Raw genomic sequence first — 17,744 nt, 5'->3', positions numbered from 1 at the left:
GGTATATTGGTTTAATTAAAGAACAGGCAGTCACCCCCCTTCTTCCAAAAAAAACTGCTTGTGAAGGAGACTTAATGCACACAATGCACACATATTTGTGGCACTGTGATTGCCAAAATGAGAGATTATGAGAGAATACTCGGTTGCAAAATATTCTTTAGAGCCTTTTATTAATGCAATCCTAAAATCTGGCGGTGGAGTTAAAAAAACGTGACTACATAATCAGGGTTCTCCATTTGACTGATGTAGAAAGCGAGCCAAAGCCACATTAGTAATGTTAAATGCTTTGTTTCCTTTGCTTGCATCAGCTGGTGAGGAAACGTGTCCATGTGAGAGAAACGTTTTATAAGGGACATACAAACACCTGAGATTGGAATTAAAATGACAAAAACGTAAAGTAAGTCCTCGTCTGACCATATGCCCACGAGACGTGTCCATTCAGACTAAATGGACCTCTTATTCATTGTATACAAAGGCCACACATCCATCTTTATGTAGTAGTTGATTGCAACTTTCTTTCTTTCTTTGTTTCCTCAGATTAAGCACTGACACAGATAATCAGCTTTTCTGTGCTGCAAGATCTGCATGTTTCTACTTTTCAGATCAGATTGAGGGAACTTTGAGTAACACAATAAGGACAGACATGGAAAGGTCAGTCGTTTAAACACAACCATAATGAGATTTTGTGTGGCAACATATTAAATCTCTGCAAATATCTCAAGAATTTTGGCTGAAGGGTTGTTTGTACTGATTGTATTTGCTGAAGCTCCAATGGATCTGTGACTTATCAAGAGAAATGCTTGCTTTTTCTAAGAAAACACCACAAAAGTGGATCACAATGCCCCCTTTTCTCCAAAAGAAACATCTTTTTGCCAGACTTGAACAGAGAGATGAGATCATAGCGTCAGCAGTCCTGGAGCTGGCAGGAATTGAATGTGTTGTTCAAAAACATTTTTGCATCATGAAGTCTTGAATCCCACATGAAGGAGTCTCTCTTTAGTCAGTTTACCACCATGCCAACTAGTAAAAAGCTAATAAACAGGCCGCATGACAAACAAGAAAACAACAGCATTTTTTGATTTTACTTGAGTTTATTTATAATGTAGAAGTTTATTTTTCCAACAATGAAATACTCTTGTGAAACAGCATTTGGACAAATTTGTACATTTTTGTATTGAACCGATACTGACAATTCAGGGTTATAAGTTCTAGTACATCAAGTTGGGGCACAGAATCGAGTCTCAGAAAGGTACACTAATTCACACAATATTTTTTTAATTTTCTTTAACAATGCACATTGACAGCAAACGGGGACAATCATTATTCCTGATAAAACTTTATTTTTCTTGACACAATGATACCTTTAGTCATTATTTATCCCCGTTCTAACTCTGAGTGGCAATTGAGAACCCTAAAAATGGTTGACTACTTGACGACCTGAGTGATGCATCATTACGGTTTGTACATCCCGTGAAAGGTGACAGGAATGGAGCACTCCACTTCGGCTCTGGCGACCTCAGACAGATCCTTGGCGTTGAGGATGAGGAGGTATGCTGGTCTCTGGGAACCAGGAGCCGCCACAATGGTCAGCAGCACACCTGTGGACGCAGCAGCAGCTTTAACATTGTCAGACTCACAATAGACGGTTTAAAAAGAAGGATCTAATCGTCTTTTTATTCCATGCATTCTTCTTCCTTGTCAAAACTGGCTGCTTACAATACCCACAATGCAACTTGGTTAACTCGAATGTACAGATTTGGGTGTGTAATGCCAGCAGCGGATAACGTAGCCTCAAGCAAAGATGAGGAGCAGGCTACAGAGGTCTGGTAACCTCACTTTCTGACTTCTTACTCCCAGATTTTTTACATTTTCAAACTTGTGGTCTTCAGCCCCAACCGATGTTGCCTCAAATTATATTATTGAGGCAATTTATCAGACTTTGCACAGCTCCCTCTGAAGCCACAAATGGATTTACACAACTTTTTCCACATGCAGTTCTATTCCCCAACAGACTTTGATGTATAAAATCGATAAAGTTCCCCTTTCACAAAATCCTCCTGAATAACCAGTAATTTGCCTTAAAACAAACCTTTCATAGTACATTTTTTATTGCTGATGACATACCATCATCCTCGTCAACCCCATCAGGGGTCTGAACAAACAGGGGCTCTGAGGGGTAGGAGTCCGGCTCCTGCCATACCCAGGTCTCCTTGGTCTTCACATTCAACTTGCAGATCTACACAAAAGACAAGACACAAAAAAAAGTCTATGAAAGAGGCTGTTTGCTAGATTTTGAGTCGTTAACCACTGGAGGTATTCTGCTAACGTACCCTGTCTGGTATGAAATGGTTGAGACCCAGGCCGTAGGCGTATGTGTAATTCTTCCCTCCATACCTCTCGTAGTTGATCTGAGGGAACTCAAAAGCTACAAAACAACATGAAAATGGTTACATGACTAAGACATTCCTGGCATCTACTAAAGACGGTGACTGAGAGAATGAATTTTGATGTTATGTGTTGATACCTTGGCGAGGTCCAGAGAACAGCACCTCAGGCTCCAGCCAGATCGTCCCGTCAGCATGCATCACCGCTGTGGCCGTGGTATACGGCAGGCTGACGAGGTTCTTCCCCTGCTCCTCCTACATCAGACCCAGAAAGAGACGAAATCAAACAACGTGAGACTCCTTGAGGGTGACAATTGGACTCTTTTCGATGAGTAAGACGGGTGACTCACCTTGTGGACGTCCAGGGGAATAACATATCTGCGGACCTCCGGCTGGGGCGCCATCATGGCCGCCTTCTTCACCTCGTCCCAGTTGGCTCTCAGGTTAGCCAGCCACAGGTAGTTGTAAACAAACTCAAAGCTGCAAGAATGGAGGGATGACAGCAATATCTCTGCATCAAGCAACTCTGCAAATGATATATGGCTTAAAAAGTCTAATATTGAATTATTTATCTACCCCTTCCATGCACATAGGTCAAAAACAATGAAGCCATTGTCCTCATAGGTGTTGATGTGATGAAACATGCCAATGGGTGCCCCTTTGAACTTGTGGTCGATGTACTCTCCTGGGTCTTTCTTGGCGATGTGGAACAATGTCTATAAAATGTATGTCAAAATAAACATCATGAGATTTCAGGGGAAGAGCTGATGACGAAGAAGGTTTAGTACATTTAAAATCACCAAAGATATCAATCTATTGTGATGTCTTACCCCTTGGCTCTCATTGGACTCGAAGCAGTCCATGTAGTTGGAGCCTCGGATGCTCCAGGCGCTCAAGAATTTCAGCAGATTGATTTTCACTGGGGTCTCCACAAAGACAAAGTAGTTGTCTGACATGCCGAAGCTGAAATTGATGAGGACAGAGTATCAAAATCTGCACTTAATGAGATAACGTTGACACAAATCCTGTCAGATACAGTATACAACACACACACCTGTGCACGTAGGAGGGCTTGAACCTTTCAGCACTGGGGAACTGCACCACCACCTTGGACTTCTCGATGGGATCAGATTTGTCTAAGAAAGACGGCAAAAGCATCTTGTGATGTTTGATACAGGCGGGAAGATATTTCATAAAATAATTTCTTGTCAGGAAGCAAATATTCCTACAATTTGTTTTTCAGTTTTTTTTAAGGAAAATATGCTGCCTCATTTATTGATACATGGTGCCCTCTTATTTTTATTTTTCGTTTGTCTGCACAGGTTTTTCTTACTGTACTTAAAGCCAACTCTGTTTGCCTAGATTTATTTAGTTTTTTCTTTTTTGTTGTGTTACTTATTTTTCATTGCTGTACGGTAATAAGTGGTTTTGTATTTCATTATGTTTTGTATGTATTGAAAGTTATTAAAAACTTATATTACAATATAATTTCTTGAAAAAACCTGGTGCCTACATTACCCACAATACAACTCGACTTGATTCACTCTAATGTAGCTCAAGTAAAGATGAGGAACATGTTGATATTTCATAATATGATTTCTATAAAACTTTAAACAATAAATGTAATGTCTGTTTATTCCAGAAAATGTCTAAACAAGGTATGCTATTATTATTTTGAAATACTTCGGTTTAGCTGGCTGAAGGCAAATGACTGGATTCACACTACTGTACAGTTTTGAGTGTGCTAACTATGCTAATGTAGCCTCAATCAAAGATGAGGAGCGGCCTACAGAGATCTGGTACCCTCTCTTCTTTCTAACTTCATACCTCAGATTTTTTAAATTTTCAAACTTTTAGTCTTCACTCTCAACTGACGCTGCCTCAAATGACATCACTTGAGGCAATCAATCAGCTAGCCTCAAGCAAAGGTGAAGAGAGTGTCAAGCTATTTCTAATTTCTATGTAAAATTAAACAATAAATGTAATGTCCGTTTATTCCAAATAATGTCTAAAAAAGGTGAACTCATGTATACTCCAGTCAATAACGAGTTATTTTGAAGTATTTCAATTTAGCAGACTGAAGGGGACTGACCATAAGAAAAATAATCTTCTGAAAAACGTTATGTTTGATTTTGAGAGGTCACTGTTGCTTTAACAGATTGATTTAACCCTGAATCACCATTCATCAGCGTATTTCTGTGCAAAAAAAAAACCTGAGTTGAAGCTGTTAAAGTGCCTGTGTGTGTTTATTGTTACATGCCGACACCGCTGATGCCAACCTTTCTGTGTGGGTGGTATCTTGACGATGTTATAGGCCAGCGTTGCTCCTTTCCCCATGCAGTTCCCAATGTTAAACACAGTGCCGTCTCTCTCAATATGGGGGTGGGCTGTCACTCCATTAATGTTGATATAGTTGCACATATCAACCTACATAGAAAAGAAATGCATTTAAACGGAGCCTCATTATGAAGAATACGACAGCTCAGAAATTTATAAGCAGTAAAGTCAGTTCCTCACACTTCACACAGTATGATCTAATGTACCTTCTTCAGCGTCTCCAAGGTATCAGTGTTTACTTTAGTGATGTAGTTGGTTTCTGTTACAGCGTAGAAATCCTCACCAACAGGATAGACATTCACCAGGCAGTTGTCTGTGACCTCAACACCCTTGAAGTAAGAGAAAAACCTGCAAACAGAGAAAAAATTCCATAAATAAAGATGTTTGAAGATAACGATGATCGACATCTCAAGTGTAAGGACGAGGTAATAAAAAAGCTGTGTGTGTTCACCTGGAGAAAATGTTTTTGCAGGGATCGGGATATGCAAATGTGCCAAACTCAGTGATCACCACACGCTTCTCTGTGATGGCTCGCACATAAGCGTCTGTTCTGACAAACCTGAATAGAGGAAAGCATAAAAAAGTAAGAATGTATCCTAAAACACAATATATGACTTTTTGAAAAAGCTCATTGTTCAATGTCCTGAAAGGCCGCATGATTCTAACTCCCAAATGTTTAATTATCAAGCACATGCAAGTGTAACAATGACTTGGTAAACATGAGACCTTGCAGGGATATGAAACTCATCTGAGTAGGTAATCCATCACAGGGGACATTGTGTCTGTTTTATTAAAGTTATGATGTTATTGTATGGTTGAGATGCAGTTCAAAGGATTATCATGCAACAAAAACATAAAATATACACATGACGCTTACTGTGATGGGATACATATCTCAAGCAAGTTTCAAGTGTCTGCAGATTGATTTTGATGCTGTACGGAAACCAGTGCAGGTTCCAAAATCAAGCACAGTATAGGAAAATGATCATCTGTAATGTAAAGTTTTCAAATGGAATGAAACATGACAAAATGCTGCTATTGTCCTTAAAATCTTACTTTCGAAAGTAGGTGACCTGTCCGTTCTTGAAGTCAAATTTGTGCATGAGGGCCTGGCCGTCAAAGAGGTGATAAAAGGGTTCATCTCCAACCTCAAAAAGACCAGGTCCCAAACGGAGAAGACTTCCTTTCAGAAATGAAGGAATCCTACCTGTAAAACATCAACATAATAAACATAAATCAGAGTTTGTTTTTAAAATTTGTAGCATACATTCAGAGATCTGTGTTCTCAGTCTCTAATGAGTTACAGGAATGTGCTCGCTCCAAGTGAATTCCCTGAAGTGAATTCCCTGAACAGTGCAATCAATATATGAACATCAAAGAATCATTCGCTTGCAGTGCATTTTTGTCTGAAAGTTGCAAACAAACCTGTGACTGTTGCTGGAAGTGTCTCAGACAGCTCCTCGCATGTCTCGAAAATCTTCCTGTAGCCACCAGCTGGGTGTTCAAATCTGTTCTCAATAAATCAGGAAATCAAACACCATTGCAGTCAAGTGGATGAAACTTTCAAGTTTAATGTTGCAGTTTAAATCAATATCTTTCTGACAGGTCAAGAGTTCAGCGCGAGCTTTTAAATCCCTCAGGAGCTTAACCAGCTGCAGACCCTCTAAGCACTCAAGTCACTGTGTAAAAGTCACAGGATCAAGTCAAAGAAAACACGCAAGAGCCAGTCAAATATTCGGTCCCCATTTGTAAATTATATTTAATCAGAAACTCACCTGCTAACCATGGTTCCTTCCTCTTGTTGTGGCAACACACAAAGCAAACTCTTAAGAAAACCTCTGGTCACTTCTGAATTGGAAGTCTCTGACCTCCCAGTGGATTTGGGGTATTTATTCGTCCAGTCCCCCTCACAGTCACTCCAATCTGTGCCGTAAACCTTTCTCCTGGCCAATCATGTTGCACCATGAACAAGAATCCCATTGTGCCAATATCCTCTGCTGGATGACTCAATGGCCACCCTCCTGAAACCGGATTTATTGCCAAGAATATTTATTGCAGGGAATTGGAGAACATGTTGCAACGGTGCATGTGATTTTTTTTTTTCAATTGCATCAATTGTTCAGATTTCGTCCCTTAAAATAAAGTGGTGCTGAGTCACACAAAGTATATTTCAGAGTACTAATGCAATGTAAAGGCGTTAAAAAAAGCATAAAGCAAGTCTTAAAAACAACAGAATGTAAATTTAGTAATTCAGATTATTGCCATCCACATTACTGACAGTCTTGGTTACACGTGCAACAACTGCCCACCTATTCAGACTATTAAGGATCTGAATTTATACAAAGAACCATTAAATGAATAAAAACCTGTTTGTATTTCAGGAGAATACTACCTCTTTAATTTAGATTAATTAATAGTTTTCTGAAATAACAAAGGATCACGCAGATAAAAATAATATTTATCCTGAAACAACAATAACAGCTGCTATTATTAGGAGATCTTGTACAATGACCGTTACGCACAATGCTAATTCGATGAAATGAGGCCAGTTGTTCTTTGGTCTGAACACAAAATGCCTTAACTCGCTTGTCTCAGTGCAACCATAATCCAGGTGCAGGGATTATGCTCTACGTAGCCTGAAGACAAAAGCTGTATTATTTCTCCTGGGAAAAAACACCATTAGTAGAGAGAGTTCTGCCAGTCACTGTTGTGTCTGTGGCAAGATTTTGATGGGCTCTCCCAACCTTAAACACATGTTAGATTGTTAAACACGTGGTGGACTGAATTTAATGAGCAGTATACAACATTTTCTATCTTATCTTAAGCCAGCGTGACATGTCAGTGATCAAACTGGTGCTTAGTCAAACCTCAGGAAGAGATATTTTTGCTGTCAAAGGGTATCAAAGCCAGGCAGGACCTCTAAAAGAACACATCCAGCTTTCCAGCCAAGGGAAACCTAAAGTGAAACATAAATGCATTTTGGCAATTACTCTCAGTTACTCCTTAATAAAAAATACACACTCTTTGACAGAACAATCCTAATTTAAAGTCCCCTTATTGGCCTTTTCCAGGACTTCCAACCAGCTCAGTAGCTGTTATGATTTCATCCACAGCAGCTTTTAAAACCATCACGTTCCTTCTTGACCTTGGAAATAACTTGACAGCCTAATTTCGAGGTCAGTTTACTTGCTTTTTTCTTACAGCTTTAAGCTGTATCACATGGCCTTCATCAGCGGATGGAGTTTGCTCAGTTGTCATGGAGATGATGAGATCCAACCTCAGATCTAAAGATCCATCTCACCCATCAGATTCATCATCCGTGATAACTGAGCCAACGCCAACTGCTGATGAAGACCATGTGATACAGTTGAAATAGAGAGGAAGTGGACCTTTTTTAGTTGACAACACTCTAACACATTGTAAAATACAACGTGTCAGACTTTGTCAGGGATAAAACGATAAAGTCCTCGACATTTCTATTGTTATGCCTGATGAAAATGGAGACAAAATGGAGACAGATGTTCATTGACCTTACACACACACACATACACAAAGGTGTCAACCAAAAACCTGAAAGGAGATACAGATATAACCAAAGCTGGATTACCAACCAGCAAAGCAGGCAACTTCTCCAAAAGCTCCATACTTTTTTGTGTTAATTTAATTGACAATGTGTTTGGTAATATGCATCACTGATGCACAAAATTATATTATAATAACTTTAAGGTGGATCTTGATAACTTGATCTTGAGGGTCCGTGCCAAACTCAAGTTTTAGGGCCTCGATTATTTCAGTTTTGTGCTCAGATGTAGCACATCGCTAAATTAATGTATTTTTAATTAAATTACACACATCACACAGCAAATCTGGGGCCCCTGACAAGTAATACGACCCTGGTTATAATCATAATCTAATACATGTCTAATAATGTACTTTCTACTCCACAACAATTATTTGACAGCTTTAGTTACTTTCATATATTTAATAAAGTAGCATAATATTGAGCTTATAAATCAGCCTGCATTATTAAAGATTAACCAAGTGTTTCCCAAACTTTTTGGCTTGTGTGCCTTTACAAAAACATCAATGTGTATTTGTGTCTCTTTGTTATGTCTGAGGTCTATGAGATGTTTGCAGTTCCCACCAAAGAGACATTTCCCCTCTCATGGTTTCAAATAAATAACTGTTTGAGGCCCACTCTACAATATTTCACTACAAGGCATGGATTAAAGAAAGGTTCAGAAAATTAATCCAAATGTATGCAACTTTGCTTTTTTTTTTCTTCTTTCCTACCCAGTCTATCATCTCAAGACCCCTCAGATTTATCTTGTGAGTAGTAGTTCTAACTAGCTCCATCTTAAGCAGCTACAACAGTAAAATAAAATGCTGCTTATACATTGACTCATCAGTATGGATAATGCACTTTATTAAATGTATTTAATTTTATTTATTAAATACATTTAACTACTATTATTTAAATTTACTTCATCAGTCAGAGCCTGACTTTCTGCAAGACCAGTACTTTTACTTTAATACTTTAAGTAGATTTAGCTGGTTATGCTTATGCACTTTTACTGAAGTTAGATTTTGAATGCAGGACTTTTACTTGTAATAGAGTATTTTCACATTGTTGTATTGATACTTTTACTTAAATAAAGGACCTGAGTACCTCTTCCACCACTGACCTCAACCAAATCCCGTCTGTGAAGACAGTAGAGAGGTCTGCAGAAGAGAAGCACTATGCAAGTCATCATGGTGATGCTACAAGTGTGGCAAAGGTGCTGGCCCTGTGCTTATGTTGATCACATTCAGATCATATTTCTTGTTTATGTCGAGTTCAAAATGGAGGGCGACCTCTGCTGGATAATTATTGCAGATGAAAACTGTCCCTACATTTTAGCTTTGCATATGCTTTGCAATTTTAGATCGATTAGATATATAATCAACACACAACCCATATAGATTGAGATGGTTTTATGTGTGTGAACTTAATTTTCACAACAGCGGAGTTCAAGTCTGCGCATGCGCACTTCGTTCGATAATTATAGCTAGTCTGTTGTTGTAGTCGAAAGCTAACAGCAAGCTAGCTAATTATCGGCTGACAGACTCATTTTAAAACCAGCGGACAAGCTTTACTGTAATTAAAGCTAAGTGGTTAACCTTAGTGTTATTGTTTGTGCTGTTTTAGTCGTAAAAAATGAGTTACACTACGAAGGTAGTCCAGGTGACAAATGTGTCGCCGAGCACAACATCGGAACAGATGAGAACACTGTTCGGTTTTCTGGGAACCATCGACGAACTGAAGTTATTTCCACCAGAGTGAGTAAACTAAGTGGTGATTTACTAGTTAACGCTAGTAATAAAGCACTCACAAACCAGCTGTATAGTTTGTTAAACAGTGTAGCTTGACGGAAACGTAGGCCTGACATGCTAACCAGAATTGTAGCTAACACTAACCCAATGTACTAAAGAAGCTGTTCAGCTGTGTTGTTTTCATTGTAATAATGGCTTCTTGGTTGTGTCTAAATGATTATAAAAGTTCAATACGTGTAGTAACGAGGAGTCATTGAAATTTCATGTGGCATAAGTAAAGTAATGAACACAATAGTCGTCTCTTTTGTGATGTTAACCCAGTATTTAAGTTAAATATTCACAATGGTGAAATAAAACATTTTCCTCTCTACAGCATTATGATAGTATGGAAGTTCATTTCTGACAGAAAAATTAAAAAAAAAATTATATAAAAAATATTCATGGTGAGTCAGTATAATATGACATAGCTAGAGTCAAAATGTTTACTTTCTAAGTCTAAATTATGAGATAAGTCAAACTTTTTATTATTTTCCAATACTTCATAATCATAATCAGAAACAGCTTTATTTCCAAGTAAGTTTACACTAGGGCTGGGTGATATCGTCAAAATCAAATATCACAATATTTTTGACCAAATATCTCAATATCAATATTGCGACAATATTGTAGGGATAACTATTGGTGCTTTCACAAAATATTTACACAATGAAATTTTTGATAAATAATCATCAGTAATGTGGATTATATGACTGAGTGGGTAAAGGCAAATAAAACAGCTAGAACAGTCTGGTAAGTTCAGAAAATTACATCACTGTACTGTAATGCAGCCTTTAAAACCAGGAAAAGACAACACTTATGCCATATCATGATATTACAGTATCCTAAATATAAGACGATATCTAGTCTTATATCAAGATATCCATAAAATAGTGATATATTGCCCATTGAATGCGTAAAAGTTCACAGTATAAAACAATATAAACGGTACATGTAATGTGCAAATGTAAAATTACGAATAGTTGTGTTAATATAACACGCATATGCAGATGATGACATTTTTAGGTTAGTATAACGTGTAGTGTCTATGGGGGGATAGAGTCCCTGTCAGTGGGAGTCCCGGGCCTTGTTGATGAAACCAGCTGCAGTTGTGAAGAAATTATGTCTGAATAAATCGCAAGTAGTAATAAAATGATTAGTTTTATGTTATTGTTAATGTTTTCTCTGTTGGTCAAACAAAACAAACAATTTTAAATCCTCTTGAACTCTGGGAAATTGTGATTGTTATTTTTTTATCATTATTTTCTGACTTTTTTTTATAGAATAATCATTATTATTTAATTAATAGAGAAAATAAACAGATTACTCAATAATGAAATAGTTGCAGCCCAAGTCAAAACTGTCATAATTGTGACTAATAATTGTCATAACTAACCCATAATTTGACCATATTAGAGTGACATGAGACACAATAAAACAAAGAGTCTTTTTCCAGATCTTACATGTTATTTAATGCAACATATTTTTATCTCCTCAGTGATTCTCCTATGCCAGTGACGTCACGGGTGTGCTTTGTGAAGTTCCAGGAGCCGGAGTCTGTCGGAGTGTCTCAACATCTGACAAACACCGTGTTTGTTGACAGAGCTTTGATCGTGGTCCCGTTTGCTGAAGGTTTGTCTCATGATGATTCCCATGTATGAGTGGTCCTTGTCGATTGAGTGGCATGACTCTTGAATAGAGACAATGTAAAAGAGTAAAAAAAAAAAAAAAAGATTTCATCTTCCCATTTGTGCATTGAGCAAGTCAGTACGCTGATTTAGATTATTTGTGAATGACATGTAAATGACACTCCCTCCCATCGTCCATATCTCATGGAAGAAGTGTGGAAAGCAGACCTCTGATGTCAGATTTTTGGTATACTGTGGTAACGTATCCCACGTCTACAGTGCAATTCTCTTGATATATTGGATTTAATTTCTTTGGAAAAATACATATCTGGCTTTATGTTTCTGCCTACAACAATTTGCTTTATATTTAGAAAGCGCAGTATACCAAAATCTGCTGCACAGACTAGGAGTTGAACATTTCCAAGCTGTGGGCGCCGCAGACACCTCAAAGTTCAGAAGTGAAGTTGTGTAAACACTTTAACCATATGCATTTTATTTTCTCCCCCATATTGGACTATCCTCTGTTAAACTTCTCTCTGTTATTTGTGTGTGTGTATGTGTGTGTGTGTGTGGTTTTTGTAGTGAAGAAGGCAAAAGCAGCCCCCTCGTTGATGGCTGAAAGTGGTCCTCTGCCTGCCAACAGGGGATTGTAGACATATGCAAAGGCCAGGAAGCATTCAAGCCCCACCCCTCTCTCTTTTTGTGTCCTCTGTTCTTTCTCTGCCTTCTCTTTGCTCTTTTTTTCTGCCTAATTTGATCTTTCCTAGGTGGTTTAGTTGAGACGGTCAGATATTGGGGGCATAACCTGAAAGAGTGCTCACTCTGCACTATTAAACACTGCTTAGCCATTCGCTCGATGGCTTAAGTATTGTTTCTCAAAGGATAAGGCTGTCAATATTATATTCATATATCTTTAATGTCAACAAATACCATGAAAGAAACAAAACTAACATTATCTTAATCTAACAAGTTTTGTCTATGTAGCCAAAGCCTGATATAGCTTAACTTAGACTTCCATATTTGTTCAAAAACACATCTTTGAGCCACTCTGTGAATACAGATACACTGTGAATATCCAGTCAAATGAAATAATAAACACTATGAAATAAAATTGAAAGGCAGTAAGTTATTTTGGTCTGTTGGCCAAAGGCTATACAAAAAGAGTGGGTGTTTTTGGTTGACTAACTAATAATAATTTGGGGATTACAAGGGGAACCTGAGTCAATGATTGGTTATCTTGTATGATAGTCGTACTACATCTCGTCTTAAGTTGTCTAAGATGCCCACCCGACATGACACAATGTTGGTACAATATTCTTTTTAACAGTGGTCTTCTTTTGTTGTTGTGTTTTACAGTTCTTTTTCCTGGCTCAGCCAGTCCTGTATACCAGGCCCTGCTGAAAATACCATCCAACAGTTTTGTCTCCTGCAGCAATTTCTCTCTCCAGTGTGCTCTTTTATTTACATGTTGTCATTGTTGTGTGTCCAAATTTTGGTTATGTCTCTTTGTGAAAGTTGTTTTGGGAGTGGATTTTCTATGAGATGATTATGAGGTGTTTATTTGTTAATTTGGGCCCATTTTTTACAAATGAAATCAGAGGAATTTTGCACATGAAGATACTTTTTATTTATTTGACTGTGGTAGCACAAATTAATCAAACCAGTCATCCTCTGTCTAGGTTTGGTTAATTGATGCAGTGACAGGTAAGGATACTAGAATAATGATGTACAGCAGACACGCTACCTACCCTGAATTCTGCTCTTGTCATTTAGTATTTTCCACTATATCCTCTGATATGTGTTTTTGGTAAGTAGACACTGATGGCTTGTATAGTGTTCTTGCCAAATCCCTAAATTTCTCTTTGTTGTGTGTATCTCGATTTTTCTCTGTGTGCTTTTAGTAGCGAAGCCGCCAACGTGAGTCGCTTGTTTCAGTAAACGTCTATATGAAAATTGAGGGCACACCCAACTGGAGAAGCAGCTGTGCTTGCTAACGTTTGGTTCATGACTTAAAAAACACGTTCAGGTGATATATTCTTGGCAGTGTTCATTGGAGTAGTGTGATTTATTCCAGCAATAGTTATGTCACTGCAAATGATTATGTTGAATTAAGGGAAGTCTTCTCAGATCTATAAGGTAACCATTTTGAACCTAATTTGAAGAAATGCAGTGTGAAGACTTTTTTTGTCTTTTTGTTCAAAAATGTCTTCTCTATAGTTGATGCGTGAGGGGATGTTGTTCTCTCCTAATGCTTGTTTTTATTTCCCTGTAGGCTCTATTCCAGATGAGGCTAAAGCTTTGTCACTGTTGGCGCCAGCAAATGCTGTTGCAGGAATTCTGCCAGGAGGAGGACTTCTTCCAACGCCCAACCCCATCCCCAATCCACCTGTAAGAATTCAAACTCACTGTTTGGTACCAGTTCTCTAACTGTGGGAAAATATACGGTCAGATAGTAATTTTGTGAGGTCAAGCACCAAACTTTGCTGTTGTCACATTGCATAAAATGTAAAAATGTTATTACAACACAATAGTGTGTCACGTTCTGGAGCTTTCGATAGTATAATATGAGCTTCACCAGCAGCAGGAGTTTGCCCAGTTGTCACAGGAATTGTAGTTGTAGTAGTTTCCTGAACACTTCAAGGCCTTTTCATCCATGTTGGCTTAAAAGTTGAGTTTCAAAGTTCATTTTTTTGACCTTGGAAACAGAAGCTGACAAAACAGTTTTACCACAAGATCAATTTTTCTTGTTTAGTTTTAGTCTTTTCCTTTTTAGAGGTCCAAAGTGAGAATGTCAGTAGGCGGGGGGAAATGAAGGTCAATAGTTAGTAAAGTGGCAGTTTTCAAATTTGAAAATTGACAGTTGTCTGTAGGCGATATCTTTTGTGTGATGATTTGCAACTGAAACATTAATAATGGCCACATCTGTCAAAATGTGGAGATAATGATACTAACTCTAATTTCAGTACATGAACACTTGTCAAGGTCTCAACAATAGACTGACGTGTGTGTTTTTAATTTTTATTTCAGATTGGAGCGAACCCCTTCGGTGGTCCAAACATGGATGCAATGGCTGCATTTGGATTCCCAGGACCCAATATGAATCCCCAGGTGAGAGGTCTTCTTGACTGATAATGATTAATGTTAAACCATGTTAAGTTGAATATGCAGTATATTTGATTAGACAAACCTTTACCCTTCGTTGTCTCTTTACAGGCTGCCGACCAGCTGTTGAAGCTCATGACAGATCCAAAGTAAGTCAGTATAAAGAAGCTCATTTGTCCCCTGAAAATTATACCTGAATGCAGGTTTAACACCAGGGAAAGAAATAAATATGTTAGTTTGTTTGTTGTAATGAAGAATCATCTAATTAATATCCCTTTGTCTAGACTGAATCCCTTGGCTGCAGGCTTAAACCTGAATCCAGGCCTGAAGGCTGACTCATCTAATAAAGAAATCGAAGAGGCCATGAAGAGGGTCCGAGAGGCCCAGTCGCTCATTTCTGCTGCTATTGAACCTGGAAGTGAGTGCACAAAAGTTTAGAGGATGTTTTCTCTTTATTGTGGTGTTGAGTATTGATAATTAAAATCACTTTATTTTTCTGTGTCCTTTGCTCTGGTTGATCATGTAATACTGCAGCTTTTAAAAATACTAATCTGCTTTTGCTGTCCTGCAGATAAGGAGAGTAAAAAGAAGCGCTCCCGGTCCAGATCCAGAAGAAGGAGGTCCAGATCGCGTTCAAGACACAGGTGATAACTGCTGTTTATGAACTTTTGAAATGGACAAGCATTTTGTATGTTGAGAATAAAGTTTAAATAGTCTGTGAATGTTTGGTTGCAGGCGAACCAGGAGCAAATCAAGGCGACGATCAACCTCGAGAAGCAGGAGGCGCTCCAAAAGCCCACGCAGGAGACGGAGCCACTCCAGAGAACGAAACAGACGATCTAGGAGCAGATCCAGGTGAGTTAACTGTAAAAGCCAGATTTTGAGCCTGCTTTGATGGATTAACAGTTGAGGACTGAGCCTGTCTGAATTTAAAACATTCGATTTATTCACAGAGATAGAAAGAAAGACGACTCGGGGAGAAGAAGATCCAAAACGCCACCTAAAAGCTACAGCACCACCAGGAGGTCACGCAGCGTGAGCCGGTCAGTAGAGTCGGGGTCTTCATGTGCTTAGGTGGAATTTAGTCTAACGGATGCACAAACTTTTATACTGTCACTTCCCAGAGTTCTTTGTTTTTCAAGTGAGAGTATTAACTTCTCATTTTGTTTCCTGTGGTGCCACACAGGAGACGCAGGAGAAGTCGCAGCAGCAGCCGATCTCCTAAGAAGTCACCAAAAAGGAGAATTTCCAGGTCTCCATCTCCTCGAAGGTTAGATAAGATAAGATAAGATAATCCTTTATTAATCCCACAGCGGGGAAATGTCCAGTGTTACAGCAACAAACAGCTAAAAGGGCAAGAAGCATCAGTAAAAAAAGCAAGATATAATAAATAACAGACTCAACAGCTGAGTTAAGTATACATTGATATTGCCTGTGAGTGAATTTGTCAGTTTTGGTGTGTGTGTGTGGTCTCCTGGGAGCAGTCCTGATAGTAAAGTCTGACAGCAGCATGAAAGAAGGACCTGCAGTGTCCTTCACACACCGCGGGTGAAGCAGCCTGTCACTGAAGGAGCTGCCCAGTGTTGTCAGATGCACGAGGTGGGACATGTTCTCCATCAGAGATGATCGCTTAGCCATCATTCTCCTTTCTCCCACCACCTCCACTGGATCGAGGGGGCATTCCAGGACAGAGCTGGCCTTCTTAACCAGTCTAGAGTTAAAAAAAAAAAAGTCCTCAGGAGTGCTCCCTGAAACTCCAAAAGACCTGAGTCACCTCAGCAGATAGTCTGCTCTGTCCTTTATTATATTTGCATTGTCAGCTCAGGTCATCTTATTATTCAGGTGAACACCAAGTACTAGTGTGCTGATGTGAAGTATTTGTAGCTAATGCCTATTTTAAAATCCTGAAGAAGCGAACCTTTTAAAACAATAATTAAATTTCATTTGTAGGCACATCCAGGGAAGCTCCTTTTTTGGATATTCTATGACAAACCTGACCTTTTCTCTCCACCCTGTTCAGGCACAAGAAGGAGAAGAAAAGGGACAAGGAAAGGGACCGGGACCGCAGGAGCGATAAGGAGCGCGGTCGAGACGAACGTGAGCGCTCCATCAGCAAGAAAAGGAGAAGTAAAGACAAAGACCGAGAGCGGGAGAGGAAATTGGATGGAGAGAAAGGCGATGTAAAGGTCGGCATCTTAAACAGTTAACGTCCTAGTATATTGCTGGTCTGATGTAAACCAGCGCTTTAAAATGTCATGTCCATCGGTTTCCTTCCGCAGATCACCAGGGATTACGATGAAGAGGAACAAGGCTACGACAGCGAGAAGGAGAGGGAGGACAGGAAGGATTCGGACGACTCCGCTCTGTCCCCTCAGTCTGTAGAAGGTAACGGCACAGCGCGGCCCGTGAAGCAGGCTAAAGTCAATGGTGACGATCACCACGAAGAAGACATGGATGTCAGCGACTGAGTGTTCCGTCCCGCTTTGTCCCACATTATCTCTCAGTTTTGGTTGTGAACTTGTTACGACTTTGCCCCCACTGGGGGTTAATCTGAAATGTGAAGTGTGCTTGAAATGTTTTGTTTTTTTCCGCACAGAAGAGCCGTCTCTTGCAGAATTGTTAAGTCATTTTTGCCTCGAGTTTTCCTAATGATATATTGTATTTCTCTTGGTTTGTGGCATTTCGTTCCATTCGCCTCTACAAATGTAATCGGTTGAAACTGGAAGGAAGCTTGCTCTGCTTTTCTCGAGCTTGTGTTGTCATTTCTTCACATATTGTATCTTTTCATTTATGTTGAGTATCGTGATGTGTTGCTCAGACCTCTTTCACCTTATCGAAACACAGTTACTACATTTGCTTCTTGTTATTTGAAAGCGTTGATTGTTTTATCAAGTATTTCTTTTATATAATAAAGCCTATTTGGAGAAGCAAGACTTTGAATTTA

The 17,744-nt window shown here is 38.9% G+C and overlaps 2 protein-coding genes across 7 annotated transcripts; one reads left to right on the top strand and one right to left on the bottom strand.

Annotated features, from left to right (window-relative positions):
• Positions 1-1,077: 1,077 nt before the first annotated feature.
• LOC121908202 (retinoid isomerohydrolase) lies at positions 1,078-10,346 on the bottom strand. Of its 5 annotated transcripts, none has more exons than XM_042428028.1 (16): positions 10,094-10,346; positions 9,407-9,443; positions 6,497-7,677; positions 6,147-6,229; positions 5,778-5,928; positions 5,173-5,280; positions 4,928-5,069; positions 4,664-4,811; positions 3,439-3,520; positions 3,215-3,347; positions 2,961-3,100; positions 2,735-2,864; positions 2,525-2,639; positions 2,331-2,425; positions 2,125-2,236; positions 1,078-1,598 (listed from the first exon to the last, which is right to left on the bottom strand). In XM_042428028.1, exons 3-16 carry the CDS (start codon positions 6,505-6,507, stop codon positions 1,453-1,455), a joined length of 1,596 nt encoding a protein of 531 aa, XP_042283962.1. In that variant the 5' UTR covers positions 6,508-7,677; positions 9,407-9,443; positions 10,094-10,346; the 3' UTR covers positions 1,078-1,452. The 5 variants fall into 5 exon arrangements, with proteins under 5 accessions (XP_042283962.1, XP_042283965.1, XP_042283964.1 ...); XM_042428031.1 differs by lacking the exon at positions 10,094-10,346 and having other exon boundaries at positions 6,497-6,742; positions 7,589-7,677; positions 9,407-9,514; XM_042428030.1 differs by lacking the exon at positions 9,407-9,443.
• LOC121908205 (serine/arginine-rich splicing factor 11-like) lies at positions 9,771-17,727 on the top strand. Of its 2 annotated transcripts, XM_042428034.1 has the most exons (12): positions 9,771-10,040; positions 11,569-11,702; positions 13,971-14,086; positions 14,726-14,806; positions 14,912-14,949; positions 15,085-15,218; positions 15,372-15,444; positions 15,536-15,655; positions 15,754-15,843; positions 15,987-16,070; positions 16,821-16,986; positions 17,080-17,727. In XM_042428034.1, the coding sequence occupies exons 1-12, from the start codon at positions 9,919-9,921 to the stop codon at positions 17,266-17,268; spliced, it is 1,347 nt and encodes a 448-aa protein (XP_042283968.1). In that variant the 5' UTR covers positions 9,771-9,918; the 3' UTR covers positions 17,269-17,727. The 2 variants fall into 2 exon arrangements, with proteins under 2 accessions (XP_042283968.1, XP_042283969.1); XM_042428035.1 differs by lacking the exons at positions 9,771-10,040; positions 11,569-11,702 and adding an exon at positions 11,737-13,724.
• Positions 17,728-17,744: the final 17 nt, after the last annotated feature.

Source organism: Thunnus maccoyii, chromosome 12, assembly GCF_910596095.1.
Source record: "Thunnus maccoyii chromosome 12, fThuMac1.1, whole genome shotgun sequence".
NCBI classification, from domain to species: domain Eukaryota; kingdom Metazoa; phylum Chordata; class Actinopteri; order Scombriformes; family Scombridae; genus Thunnus; species Thunnus maccoyii.
Note: the sequence above shows the minus strand (reverse complement) of the source record. Positions and strands in the feature narration are given on the sequence as shown.